Source organism: Schistocerca americana, chromosome 6 (assembly GCF_021461395.2).
Source record: "Schistocerca americana isolate TAMUIC-IGC-003095 chromosome 6, iqSchAmer2.1, whole genome shotgun sequence".
In the NCBI taxonomy this organism is placed as follows: domain Eukaryota; kingdom Metazoa; phylum Arthropoda; class Insecta; order Orthoptera; family Acrididae; genus Schistocerca; species Schistocerca americana.
The window spans coordinates 213,481,685-213,496,607 of record NC_060124.1 but is presented as its reverse complement, the minus strand read 5'-3'; the positions used below and the strand labels follow the sequence as shown (position 1 = coordinate 213,496,607).

The window sequence follows — 14,923 nt, the reverse complement described above, 5'->3', positions numbered from 1 at the left end:
ATGCGAGAGAGGTTAAGGAACATTCGCGGTGGCCAGAGTCTCGGTTGAATTGAATCGAGAGCCCAGTAATTGACTTCCGACGCGCAACCGCCATTAAGCCCAGAACGTGCTTTTACGTCCGCTTGATGAGTCGCTACCGCTGATGGGCCGAAACTCGCGGGTGGCCCACCACACCGGTTCGGCATATCTACGGTACCATAGAAGCGTCTAGGAACACGTGGATTCTTCTGCCGAGTCATTACAGCACGTGGGGCGTTCCAGGGCTACTTTGTATACAAGACTCCGTTCTTCATCGCTTTGCTTCTGGTTACAAGGCAAAATGTTGACATCAACAATAGACTGTTAACGTTTTTGATTTCTCAGTTAAATTACATTCACTCCGATGGAGTGACTGGAGTTAGATGCAGTTACACGAAATTATATAAATGAATTCCGATCAGATAGATGAGACATAGAGAAAGCTTTTGACAATGTTGACTGGAATACTCTCTTTCAAATTCTGAAGGTGGCAGAGGTAAAATACAGGGAACGAAAGGCTATTTACAATTTTTACAGAAACCAGATGGCAGTTATAAGAGTCGAGGGATATGAAAGGGAAGCAGTGATTGGGAAGGGAGTGAGACAGGCTTGTAGCCTCTCCCCGATGTTATTTAATCGCTATATTGAGCAAGCAGTAAAGAAAAAAAGGACAAATTCGGAGTAGGTATTAAAATCCGTGGAGAAGAAATAAAAACTTTGAGGTTCGCCGATGACATTGTAATTCTGCCAGAGACAGCAAAGGACTTGCAAGAGCAGTTGAACGGAATGGACAGTGTCTTGAAAGGAGGATATAAGATTAACATCAACAAAAGCAAAACGAGGATAATGGAATGTAGTCGAATTAAGTCGGGTGATGCTGAGGGAATTAGATTTGGAAATGAGACACTTAAAGTAGTAAAGGAGTTTTGCTGTTTGGGGAGTAAAATAACTGATGATGGTCGAAGTAGAGAGGATATGAAATGTAGATTGGCAATGGCAAGGAAAGCGTTTCTGAAGAAGAGAAATTTGTTAACGTCGAGTATAGATTTAACTGTAAGGAAGTCGTTTCGGAAAGTATTTGTATGGAGTGTAGCCATGTATGGAAGTGAAACATGGACGATAAATAGTTTGGACAAGAAGAGAATAGAAGCTTTCGAAATGTGGTGCGACAGAAGAATGCTGAAGATTATATGGGTAGATCACATAACTAATGAGGAGGTATTGAATAGAATTGGGGAGAAGAGGAGTTTGTGGCACAACTTGACTAGAAGAAGGGATCGGTTGGTAGGACATGTTCTGAGGCATCAAGGGATCACCAATTTAGAAATGGAGGGCAGCGTGGAGGGTAAAAATCGTAGAGGGAGACCAATAGATGAATACACTAAGCAGATTCAGAAGGATGTAGGTTGGAGTAGGTACTGGGAGATGAAGAAACTTGCACAGGATAGGGTAGCATGGAGAGCTGCATCAAACCAGTCTCAGGACTGAAGACCACAACAGATGACGAACGAAAATATGTGCTGTTCTGGGACATAAACTTTTAAGCATTCAGGACATCCATATATTTGTGCTACGCCATTCAGGAAGAAGTGTTGACGTCGAACATGTTTTAAAAGTTTGCAGAAAATTGAGCAGATGCTGAAAAAAAGGGTCATTTCAGTTAACATCATATAACAATACGAAATATTATTTCCCTCAGTTTCGTTTTCTAATGTGGAAGTGAGTTGAGGCACATAAGGGGTTGATCGCAAGTAGCTCCAGGGTTTCGGAAGGCGACTGCACAAGACTTACAAGACATTGCACAAAACACACTGATAGTGGGTAGAGCTTCTCTCTAAGTTCTTAACTCATTTTACAAGCGTTCAGTATGGGGACTTATTGTGGCGCAGCAAACGTCAGTATGAGCGTAGAATTCATTGGCTCGAGTTGTACAGAAAGGCTCTACAGCAGCCTGCTTTGCAAATTTTTCCACTGAGTATCCTGCCTGCAGGTGCGAGCTATTCGATGCTATAATGCGGGGTGGATAATTAGTCCGCATGTTCTGACGCGTCTCACCCTTAATGCAACTATGCTATTGCGTGTATAACGACTCTAAGCTTGGCAAGATGCTCCACCCGCTAATATGCGTCGTTTTTCTATATATTTTGTAACTTTTGCGCAGTCAGCTTATGAAACGCTGATAACCTGTCGTGGGACACACACACTGATAAACCAAAACATTATGGACACTGCCCACTGCGACGTTGTATGCCGCCAGATGGCGTTGCGGACACGTGACGCAGTAACAAAAGTATGTAAGGGGAGATATGGGCTGCAAATGGGGAAATCCATTGAGATAAGCTACTTTCACAAAGGAGAGGTTATTATTACGCAGAGCTTGTGAAGTAATGTCTCGAAAACGGCGAAGCTGATCGAATGTTCACGTGCTACTGTCGTGAGAATCTACGGAAAGATATAGGACAGTGAAACTAACACTCTAGATCGATGGTCGTCTCCACAAACGCCGCCGTCGAGGTGAACGGCAGTTCGAAACATGCTGCGCCCCATGGACGAAGGCTGGTGGGAGGCAGTATTATGCTATGGCAGACATTCTCCTGCGCTTGCGTGGGGCGTGTGGTAGTAATCGAAGACACGCCGACAGCTGCGAACCTCCTGCATCCCTTCATACTTAATGTCTTCGCCGACGGCGATGTCATCTTTCGCAAGTGTAATTGTCCGTGACTCGGAGTCAGAACCGTGCTACAGTGGTTCGAGGAGCATTATAGTGAACTCACGTTGATGTCTGGGCGACCAAATTAGGCTGATGTAAATCCCATGGAACCCATGTGGGTCGCTATCGGGCGCAAATTAGCGGCCCATTATTTACGCGAATGACATTTGTCCGCAGCTCCTGGTCTCGTGGTCGCGTTCTCGCTTTCCGAGCACGCGGTACCGGGTTCGATTCCCAGCGGCGTCAGGAATTAAACCTGCCTCGAGATGACTGGGTGTTTGTGTTGTCCTCATCATTTCATCATTATTCCTGAAAGTGGCGAGATTGGACTGAACAAAGGTTGGGAATTTGTACGGGTGCTGATCACCGCGCCCCACAAACCAAACATCATCATCATCTACATGACATTTGCTTAGACATCTAATGCCACATACCTTCATAAACCTACCAAAAAACTGTCGGATCCCTGATACGCAGACTCAGTGGCGTATCTCGTTCCAGAGACGGACGAACAGGTTGTTAAGCAGGTGGTCATAATGTTTTGGAAAATTTATGTCACTATCATAGTAAAAGGGTCCAGGAAGTGAAACAAAGATTAGCGGAAATCTGGAGGAGAAGAATCTCGAAGGACTTGCAATGTGGGGCTATCGAAGAACATAAAAAGTTAAGTGGAGAGATAAAGTACGTCATGAAGAAATAGAAAAAAGTATATCTGGGGAAAGAAGGCTGTGGAAGACTTTTAGCATGTAGTGTATCGGGATGTTTTAGCAAGTATTCTGCGCCACTATGTAGCATCGTCCCAGCAAAACGATATTGGGATAGAGAAAATATATAGAAATAGTGTATAACGCGAAATAAGAGACTGTCCGCGCCTGTCTGTATTGCCTCAGACGCTGCGGGAGGGCCGAGGAACTATTGCTGTGAACGCACAGAATCAACCGACTGGGTGCGCTTGTTTACGCCTTATGCGTTCAGTTGAAGGCGTCATAAGATTCCCGGAATACGCAGCCTACCGACAACGCCTACGTCATCACCAAGACTTATTATATGTTAATGTACCATTGACCTGTGACAGGTGATGTACATTTGGTTGCCTATCTTAAGGTGCAGGAAATAAGTTCCGGGTCGGCTTTCTCTTCCTCACACTGCAGATGACAATGTTGCGTGTAATAGTTACGCACACATTATAAGAGTACCGCAAGATAGGAAAACAAGCAGAACAGCATCAAATATAGAAAATAAAAGGAAAGATAATAAAAAAATTAGAAGTACACACTCGTTTTCGTCCAAAGGTAAGAGGTTTTTTTTTTGTTGATATGTAATGCGTGGAAATATGCCGGTGTGTTTCCTAAGAAGTTCGGGTTTCTCCGTTGAGAAAGAAAACATTTCTATGATGAATTATTTTTCACTGTGCAGCGGACGTGCGCTGTATGAAACTTCCTGGCAGATTAGTACTGCCGGCCGGTGTGGCTGTGCGATTCTAGGCGCTTCAGTTTGGAACCGCGTGACCGCTACGGTCGCAGGTTCGAATCCTGCCTCGGGCATGGATGTGTGTGATGTCCTTAGGTTAGTTAGGTTTCAGTAGTTCTAAGTTCTAGGGGACTGATGACCTCAGATGTTGAGTCCCATAGTGCTCAGAGCCATTTGAACCATTTGATTAATACTGCGTGCCAGCCCGGGACTCGAATCTTGGGCCTTCGCCTTTTGTGGGCAAATGCTCTACCGACTGAACTATACAAGGACGACCCATGACTCGTTCTCGCATCTCGACCATTACCTCTTCTCCTACCTTCCAAACTTCGCAGACGTTGTCCGACATACCTTGCGGGACTCCCACTACTAAAGGAAGTTTGCAACGTGAGGCAACAACTACTGGCGGAAGTAAAGTTCTGAGGTTGGATCTCGAGTCGTACCTGGGTAGTTCACTAAGTAGAGCACTTGCCCGCAAAAGGAAAAAGTCCAAGGTTTTGAGAATCGTTCATTTGTGTACCATTGGTATTAGAGGTGGGAGATATTCTCGAAATTAATGGGTAATAGCTATTTTATAGTATGATCGACTGCTTATCAATATATTGAGGCGATGTGAAATGTTTGTGGGAAGCCGAGAATCACTATGATTTGTAAGTCTCGTTTGTGAAGATTGGATTCAATTATTTGGATGAAAATAAAAAGTCAGTTGATTAAGACAATAGTTAAGAATGTTTTTGGTGGATCAGTATAAATTCAAAGATTTAGGATTCAAAGATTTTTCCTCTCATTTACTGCTTCTTTAATTTTGTAAACCTGAGGCATTTCTGCGATGTATTACCTACACGTGGAGAGGCCTCAGCGATTGTACAGTCCCGTCCGTTGCAAAGGAAGAGTAATTAGTTAACTGACCAATAATGTTTTCAACCACGAAACCACACAGAGGGAAAAATGACGTTTTGAGTGACAGTAATCACAAGCCAATTAAGTGAATATTGAACAAGTCGGTGAACTTAATCAGCAAATACCAATAATAATGCCAGTTTTCTTCGACCTTCTGAACCTACCAATGTATTGTCTAGATGCGGAACCATCGGATGGTGGGGGTATTACTTTTAACACCAGACAGCCACAAGGTTGCTTAAACTGGTAAAAGACAGAGCCGATGTGTTCAAATTCGCAAAGCAGACACGCCACATAGGAGAAGATGGATCTTTTGCGGGATTCACCCTACTGGCGCCACCGCAGAATGGCCAACTTGAACACTGGGCGACTTCCCCTGCTTTTCCGATCCAAACCCGATAGAACGGTGAGCCAGTGTTGTTCGCGCCCCCTCTGCCCCCAGAACTGGTGCTTTTTTTTCCGAAGTAGGCACTCCACTGTGGTTTCTCCGTGATAATAAAAGCACGGATACCTGCTGTCCGAGTCCATTCTCAGGCAGACTTTAGACGGACGCCATTTCATTGCATGTACGTGACACTGTTGTCAATTCATTAGTGTCGAAGTCGCTGCCATCTGTAGTTAACATGAACTGGTTTCCACTACTTTGGAATCAGTCGGGTGTAAAATGACTTCGACAGGGTTCTGCTCGCGCCGTGGTTGTACACGCCGACCTTGACTTCTGGGATCTCGCAGCTTGCCTTGTGAACTGCATGCAGATAACTCGCCTATGCTAATGCTGTAAGAGGCGTCGCACTATGTATCCGAATCTATCGTCTCTCATGGTCAGCAACCATTTCTCCTGTATGTTTCTGATGATTTTATGTCCCACTAGGTAAGAATCTCTGGGCGATGGATGTGCATCTCATGTTCGACTGTTTTCCCACCTTAATTTCATTTCCGCTGGTGGTCTGGCTATCCAACAAGTAATACAGAATTGTGGACTGACGTCCCACGCTGTAACAAGGCTACATAGCCTTTAAAACTGTTTTAGAAAACTTTGTGCATTCACATTCCACATACGTAATAAGGAAATGTGTTCCAACCTTGAGCAAACACAATTTTTCTCTTCTTTTTACTACGAATACATGTTTAGGAGAAGTTTCTCCATTTTCATTGGATTTTATTTATCATTTGTTGAACGGTGTACAAGAATTTACGCATTAAGATATTTACCAATTTTTAGAGATTCTGGTATTTGCATTATTACAGCTCCTGACAGAAATACTGACGTGAAGAATAAATATATGCCTTATACATATTGATATTAACAAGTCTGTTTAGTATATGCAGTACAGCTATAATTATTGCCTTCCAGTATGTCATCTGCAGTTAATAAGCTTTTATTATTGCGTTTTTGTACGCAATTCCGCACAACATTTTAAGAGCTATGATATTATCGGTTTTTCTTTCTGTTCACTACTGTCGTTATATTATGTTGTTTTGTAAACAAAGCGAATAGCGAATCTTTTTTCACAAAACAACATAATATGACGACAGTAGTGCAATAGAAAGAAAGAAGAAACGATAATATCATATTAGGCTTTAAAAAGTTGTGAGAAATTACGTACATATTGGAAGGAAATATTGTAGCTGTGCTGGAAATACCAAACAGATTTATGGACATTAGTATGTGTAAGGTATATATTTATTCTTGATGTTAATATTTCCGTCAGTACTCATAGTAATGCCAATACTATACTCTCAAGAAACTGGTAAACACGATAATGCGAAACTGCTTTATATTGTTCAACAAATAATAAATAAGGCGCACTGAAGATGGAGAAACTTCTCCGAAACCGGTATGGATAGTGAAACAAGAAAAATTGTTTAGTTCAAGGCAGAAACACATTTTCTAATTACATTTTAGGAAGCAAACGGGGCCAACGAAAGGGTTTCGACAAAAAAATGATTATCGTATCCCACAACTATATTACTTGTCTTTTTTGAGTTTATGGCCATCCCACTGTCCATTATCATCTTAATTTTTATGGCGGAAACACCTGTAGGGCTGATCTCCGGTGCTGCTACGACTGGAGAGCGGAAGATCTGCAGGAGTCCTTTTGATCTGATGACATGGAAGTGTAACAAAGAGGACAACTAAATCAATTTATTGATCCCGTGGAGTTACAATTTCCTTGAGACGTACGAGTCTCAACTTTATCTTCGATAAGGATAGAAGTGGATGAAATGAATTAACATTTCTGCCACAGCTGGGACTTGAACCCAAATCTTCTCCTTACTAGGCAGCTGTGCTAACCATTACACCACCGTAGGAATATGCCTAATACTTTTGCATGGACTACACTAGTTCGATGACCTCCCTAACAATATTGACGATGTAAGAAGGGGAAAATGGGCTGAAGGCGTGAACTGAAGTTCATTAAACGTTTTTGTAATTGCTAATATGGACAACCATCAGCTGTAGAATTCAGAATGAGATTTTCACTCTGCAGCGGAGTGTGCGCTGATATGAAACTTCCTGACAGATTAAAACTGTGTGCCGGACCGAGACTCTAACTCGGGACGTTTGCCCTTCGCGGCCAAGTGCTCTGCCACCTGAGCAACCCAAGCACGACTCACGGCCCATCCTCACAGCTTTACTTCTGCCAGTACCTCGTCTCCTACCTTCCAAACTTTACAGAAGCTCTCCTGCGAACCTTGCAGAACTAGCACTCCTCAAAGAAAGGATATTGTGGAGATATGGCTTAGGCATGCGCGAAAGGCAAAGGTACCGAGTTCGAGTCTCGGTCCGGCACACAGTTTTAATCTGCCAAGAAGTTTCAGCTGTAGAATGGCCTGACAACAACGAAAGTTTTTGCCAGACTGGGTCTCAAACCGGGATTTCCCGCTTATCGCGAGCGGTCGCCTTAACATTTGGCTACCTGTGCAGGACCCGCAGTCGGACCCAAACTTCCATTTGTTGTCAACCATGCGTCTACAACCTGTACTCTTACATCCATTATGTATATTCCCGTACATGTGAGACAATTTACTTGAAAGTAGCTTGCCCGCTATCGGCAGATAAATACGATAGTGCAGTTGCGGTGTTATTTCGATTTACGACGCAAAGTTTCTTTGGACATGCATGCATGCCCAAAGGAACTTTGCATCGTAAATGGAAATAACACGGCAACTGCACTATCGTATGAATTGAAATTTGTGTTACATAGGGCATTGTACTAGAGTAGTCCATGCAAGTGTGTTAACAATACTGCTACAGTGCTGTAATGGTTAGCACATCTGCCTAGCAAGCAGTAGAACCAGGTTCGAGTCCCTGCCATGGCAAAATTTTTTATTAATTTCTTCAGTTTCTATCGTTATCGAAGATCAATCATTTCATCAGTAAATTGCGCACACGTTGCAACTTACTCGGTGGTTAAACGGTAGGTCCTCTTATAACTGGCTAAGTCAGTTCACAGGTTGGAGGAAGACAAGGGCATACCACATCCTAGAGTCTACTGAAACTGTTTGGTGTTGAAGACCTACAGAGAGGCGGTCGGAGAGCTAGGAACTTTAAGGCAGGAGGGAGAAATGCAGACAGGGTCTGCATACTCAGACAGTGGACAAGAGGTGAGCAGTTACCTGCGCAACACACCGCCGAGCAGCGAGGCGTTGAGGCACTCGGGCGGGCTGAGGCGGCGCTGGACCTCGCCGACGGTGACCTTGTACTTGGAGGTGGAGCTGAGCAGCGACAGCCGGCCCGGCACGCTGCAGAACACGTCCGACGGCGCCGACGCCGACGACAGCACCACGTCTTTGCCACCCTCGCTGCGCGGCTTCATGCCTGCCAACAAACACACGCGATCAGCGAAAATCTCTCGCTTCGCGTCTGCCAACCCACACACCACTTACCGAGAAAAGGCGGCGTCCAGCACTCATCAGTGCGTCCCACAAACGCCGTTTGTGCAAAATATAAAATAATTGCCCACGAAGCAGCTACAGACATTGTAGAGTGAACTAAGAGCTTATAAGTTACTGTCAGCAACCTGTAGTTCTATTACAATAGTTGGACCGCGCGGTCTAGGGTGCCTTGACACGGTTCGCGCGGCTCTCCCCGTCGGAGGTTCGAGTCATCCCTCGGGCATCGGTGTGTTGTCCTCAGTAGTGTGAAAGGCTAAGAACCGACGATCTCATCAGTTGGTCCCTTAGGATCTTACCACTGCAATAGCGGGAGCTCGAAGTTGTGTATTGTGTACTGAACCGGGGACCCAGAAACGACGGAGAGGCTTCGTCCCGCAGTAGCTCTCAGTGATTCACAACCCCACAGAAGGCCACAGTAGTCGAACCACCCCATCGACGCCCCACAGCGAACCCCGGGTTATTGCGCGGTTCGGAGCCCAGCGGGAACGTCTACTACCGGACGAGTGTAACCCCAAATGTCTGCATGGTGGAGTAATTATGGTGTACGCGCACGTGGAGACGATGTTTGCGCAGCAATCGTCGACATAGTGTAACTGAGGCGGAATAAGGGGAACCACCACTAGACACTTCCTTTCCTGCTCCATTCGCAAAAAGAACAAGGGAAAAAAGACTGTCAACATGCCTCTGTTTGAGTGCTAGTTTTTCATATTTTATCTTCGTGATCCTTACGCGAAATGTATGTCGGCGGCAGTAAATTCATACAGTTATCAGCCTCAGATGCCAGTTGTCTAAATTTTCTCAACAGTGATCCTCGAAAAAAAGTCCCCTTACCTCCAGAGATACACATTTCACAAACTGCCTGTCGGCTTCTGTCTCGGGTTGTTCGGCCGACATTTGTTTGATGATTTTTCTGATATTTTGTCAGTACGAGTGGCTGGGATTGTCAGGACTTAACCTTCCATTGCTGGTAGTGGAGGTTGAAGCTTTGACAATGCCAGCCACTCGTGCTGTCGAAACGTCGGAAAAAGCATCACACACACACGTCCGAAGAAAAAAAAGGTTCAAGTGTGTGTGAAATCTTATGGGACTTAACTGCTAAGGTCATCAGTCCCTAAGCTTACACACTACTTAACCTAAATTATACTAACAACAAACCCACGGCCGGCCGCGGTGGTCTCGTGGTTCTAGGCGCTCAGTCCGGAACCGCGCGACTGCTACGGTCGCAGGTTCGAATCCTGCCTCGGGCATGGATGTGTGTGATGTCCTTAGGTTAGTTAGGTTTAAGTAGTTCTAAGTTCTAGGGGACTAATGACCACAGATGTTCAGTCCCATAGTGCTCAGAGCCATTTGAACCATTTTGAACAAACACACACACTCATGCCCGAGGGAGGACTCGAACCTCCGCCGGGACCAGCCGCACAGTCCATGACTGCAGCGCCAGAGACCGCTCGGCTAATCCCGCGCGGCACGGCCGAAGAAACAGGAACTCAAGTCAATAGGCAGTATGTAAGCAAGTGGTCAAGAGAGACTTAATAATTTTGTATTCCCATTTGACTTCCTTAAACATCTCCGTAATACTGCGTGCTGTTCGAACCTACCGGTAACAAATCTAATAGCCTACCTGTGAACTGCTTCGATGTCTTCCTTTAATCCGGCTTGATATGGATCCCAAACACTCTAGCAGTACTGAAGAACTGATTGCGCTAGTGTCATACATGCGGTCGCCTTTACGGATGAACAACACTTTTGCAGATAAAACGTAGTCGACCATTACACAATACGATAAAATGTGTTCTTAGCCTTCCGCATTTAGCGTTTTCTTAAGCACGATGAGGAGACCGCACCCCAATCACGTAAAACGCCCTCTTACTCTAACATCGCCTCCTCTGCATTTCGTTGTTGCCGCTACACACGATGGAAGGAAAGCTGTCGAAGATAGTCCCCCCCCCCCCCACACACACACACACATATTTGTGTGTATAGTGTCATACCACTTTCAACTGCACACGTATGAATGCCACAGTACACGACATTTACATTATCGCTATCGACGAATATGTTGCAGTTTCTCGTTAACGTGAGGTAATCGGTAAGCGGAGTAGACCGGATAAAATTAAGCTTATGCGCGCTACATCCTCGAGTTTGCCAGGTAATTGCAGATTGCTGTAGCGTCATCATCTAGGCAATCCGTCTCCCAAGGGGTCACACTACCGTTTTCCCGTGGCGGTGGGAGGCCTGCTCTATGCGACTCACAGTTCCGGCAGCCTCGATTTATCTCGTTAACGGTGCGGCGGATGTCGACCTAATGGTGAACGCTGAGCAGACCTGGCCGACAGCATCTCTAGGCAGGAAACACACACACTCACACACAATGAGACCGGGGATTACTGCGCCCAGAACAAACAGGAAGCAACACGCCCAGCAGCAGACTCTGCCTGCTCTCGCTGCCAACCTGTCCCGAGATTAAGATTTCCCTGGAAAGCTTTGCTTCAGTTTACGGCTGCGACCACTGGCGAGGAAAATATATCGGAGCCAACGCGCGCCGCGCTTGATGGAAGTACTAAACGAGAAACCCGTCCGAATCTCTTTCTGTGCTCCATTTAAGGGCGTGAGTGTTTGCTTCAGTGTATGCTTTGCAGCGAAACGCCGTTTTATTCCAACACAATTCTTACTATCTTGATGCTGTTATTTTTTTCCCCTGCCGTTCTAGAAAGTCTCACCGGAAAGGCGGTAAAAAGGCAGAGAACATTTACGGCAGTGGAGCTTTTTAAATGCTGACTCCTTGGCGGCGCTGATGACGCAAATGTGTGTCGTTTAGAAATTTTTCCTGCGCTGGATACGTCTTGGATATTATCTGACTCAGCGACGCACAGTTGTCGTCAGCTGTGGTTTTCATTATCAAGCACGGCGTGGAATCGGAAAGATTTAGTCACTTTGCATATATATATATATATACTCCAACGGCTTGCAACTCGGACTGGTGTTACACGTGCGTCTGTGCTCCTTTCTGTTGACACTACTACTCATTTGCAAACTTTATTTGTCGACTAAACGCCTTTTAATGAGCCGCGCGGGGTAGAGGCGCAGTGCAAGGCGTCTTGTCACGGTCCGTGCTGTTCCCCCCGTCGGAGGTTCGAGTCCTCTCTCGAGCATGGGTGTGTGTGTCGTCCTTAGCGTAAGTTAGTTTAAGTTAGATTAAGTAGTGTGTAAGCTTAGGGACCGATGACCTCAGCAGTTTGGTCCCATAAGACCTTACCACAAATATCCAAAACTTCCTTTTAATAAGCAGACCGACTTCACAGCCTGAATAACACTCCACTTAGTGAAGACAACAACAGAAATGAATAATGGGTAATCAAACGAATAGCTGCAGAGAATGAGTACGACACAAACATTGGAGACAAAGCGAATCAGAAAATAAAAAAAATAATTAAAGGGATGCCTTATACACAATGGTTCAAATGGCTCTGAGCACTATGGGACTTAACATCTATGGTCATCAGTCCCCTAGAACTTAGAACTACTTAAACCTAACTAACCTAAGGACAGCACGCAACACCCAGCCATCACGAGGCAGAGAAAATCCCTGACCCCGCCGGGAATCGAACTCGGGAGCACGGGCGTGGGAAGCGAGAACGCCACCGCACGACCACGAGATGCGGGCCCTTATACACAACCAAAAAACACACAGACATTCAGAACATAAATACACAGAACACGCACAGAAGCACAGGTGAACAAAGACGCACAACAAGAAGCAAGAGTTACACTGTCGCTTATAAGAACAAAACAGTCCACAGGATAGCCCGTTGCTGTTGTGGTCCTCAGTCCTGAGACTGGTTTGATGCAGCTCTCCATGCTGCTCTATCCTGTGCAAGCCTCTTCATCCCCGAGTAACTACTGCAACCTACATGCTTCTGAATCTGCTTGGTGTATTCATCTCTTGGTCTCCCTCTACTAGCCGACCGCGGTGGCCGAGCGGTTCTAGGCGCTGCAGTCCGCAACCGCGCGACTGCTACGGTCGCAAGTTCGAATCCTGCCTCGGGCATGGATGTGTGTGATGTCCTTAGGTTAGTTAGGTTTAAGTAGTTCTAAGCTCTAGGGGACTGATGACCTCAGATGTTAAGTCCCATAGTGCTCAGAGCCATTTGAACCAATCTCCCTCTACTACTTTTACCCTCCACGCTTCCACCGGTACTACACTGGTGATCCCTCGATGCCTCAGAACGTGTCCTACCATTGAATCCCTTCGCCTGTCATGTTGTGCCACAAATTCCTCTTCTCTCTAATTGTATTCAGTATCTCCTTATTAGTCACGTGATCTACCCCTTTAATCTTTAGCATTCTTCTGTGTCATCACGTTTCAAAAGCTTCCATTCTGTTCTTGTCTAAACTGTTTGACTCTAAGCACTATAAGACTTAACATCTGAGGTCATCAGTCCCCTAGACTTGGAACTACTTAAACCTAACTAACCCAAGGACATCACACAAATCCATGCCTGAGGCAGGATTCGAACCTCCGACCGTAACAGTCGCGCGATTGCAGACTGTAGCGCCTAGAACCGCTCGGCCTCAACGGCCGGCGAATTTTGGTATGCCCGGGACCGATATTTTGCCAGTGTGAGTGCCAATACAGACAAAAATCAATATCCTCGTTCCCGGAGTGGATTAACTGTCTGTGTACATAATTATGTTTGTACGGAACCCTAAATGCGCGAGTCCCACTAACACCTGGACAATTTTTTTAAATAAAATAAAATTAAAAAAAATAGACAGAAAGGGGCGTTCTCCACTACGCACTACGTCATTGGTCAAGCCGTAGAAATTCGTAAGAGAAGGTTGCGGAACGCTCTGCGGAACAGGTTCTCGTCCAGAAATGAGGGAAAACCGGGATAGTATCAGTAAGAGGTCATCTCCCTTAATGCTCGCGGGCAGCAGCCTCCTCAAAATGTAGAACGCCGCTCCTGGTGCCGGTTAATTGCCGGGCGGGGTGTTTATTGCACCGGGTCAATTTGCTGCCGGATAAACCGGAAAGCGGCGGTCATTGGCTGCCGCTTTCGCAAGACGCGGCCGCCTCGGTCGGAGGAAGCTGCTGCCGTCTTCTGTTGTGCGCGGCGCCGTTACGCACTGTGCGAACTTCCTGCGGCCGGCGCCCACGCCCGCGCCTGTGATCGCCGGCGGCGCGGCTGAACACGAGCATACGCGATGGGTGGCTGACCGCCGGCGCTCGGTGTCTGGGAGCGACGCAGGGGGAGCCCCGCTGAGAGAAGGCGGCAAGCCGGCCGGCGGGGCTCGTTAACGGCGTAATATATCTCTGCGGCAGCCGCTGTGTTGGACGCTCGTTCTGGACAAACGCACAGCCCAGGTTTGCTGGCTGCCGCTACAAGAGCAGAAGGAGGACGTGGAGCAGAGGCAGCAACTGAGAAGAGACTAAGACGGAGTTGTGTGCCTTCAGCAACCACCCTCCCCCCCCCCCCATCCCACATCCATCCCCTGCTCTTGTTAAACTATACATTATTGTTGTTGTGGTCTTGAGTCCGAAGACTGGATTGATGCAGCTCTCCGTGCTACTGCATCCTGTGCGAGCATCTCCATCTCAGAACAACTGCTCCAACCCACATCCTTCTGAATCTGCTTACTGTACTCATTTCCCAGTCCCCCTCCACCCCCCCTCCCTCCACACACAGACACCCACTTATTTCCCTCCAGTACTAAATTGATGACAACATTCCATTAGAACTACTGACTGCCTTGGGAGAACCACGCCTAACAAAACTCTACCACCTGGTGAGCAAGATGTATGAGACAGGCGAAATACCCTCAGACTTCAAGAAGAATACAGTAATTCCAATCCCAAAGAAAGCAGGTGTTCACATATGTGAAAATTACCGAACTATCAGTTTCATAAGCCACGGCTGCAAAATA

General features: G+C 46.2%; 1 protein-coding gene across 1 annotated transcript in view; it reads right to left on the bottom strand.

The window, feature by feature from the left end:
* The window catches only part of LOC124619521 (transcription factor AP-2-beta), a 336,149-nt gene that overhangs the window by 83,381 nt on the left and 237,845 nt on the right, over nt 1–14,923 (bottom strand). Inside the window, exon 4 of the mRNA XM_047145969.1 lies at nt 8,720–8,921. Within this exon, the coding sequence (XP_047001925.1) occupies nt 8,720–8,921 (202 nt within the window). The remainder of the gene's footprint in view (nt 1–8,719; nt 8,922–14,923) is intronic.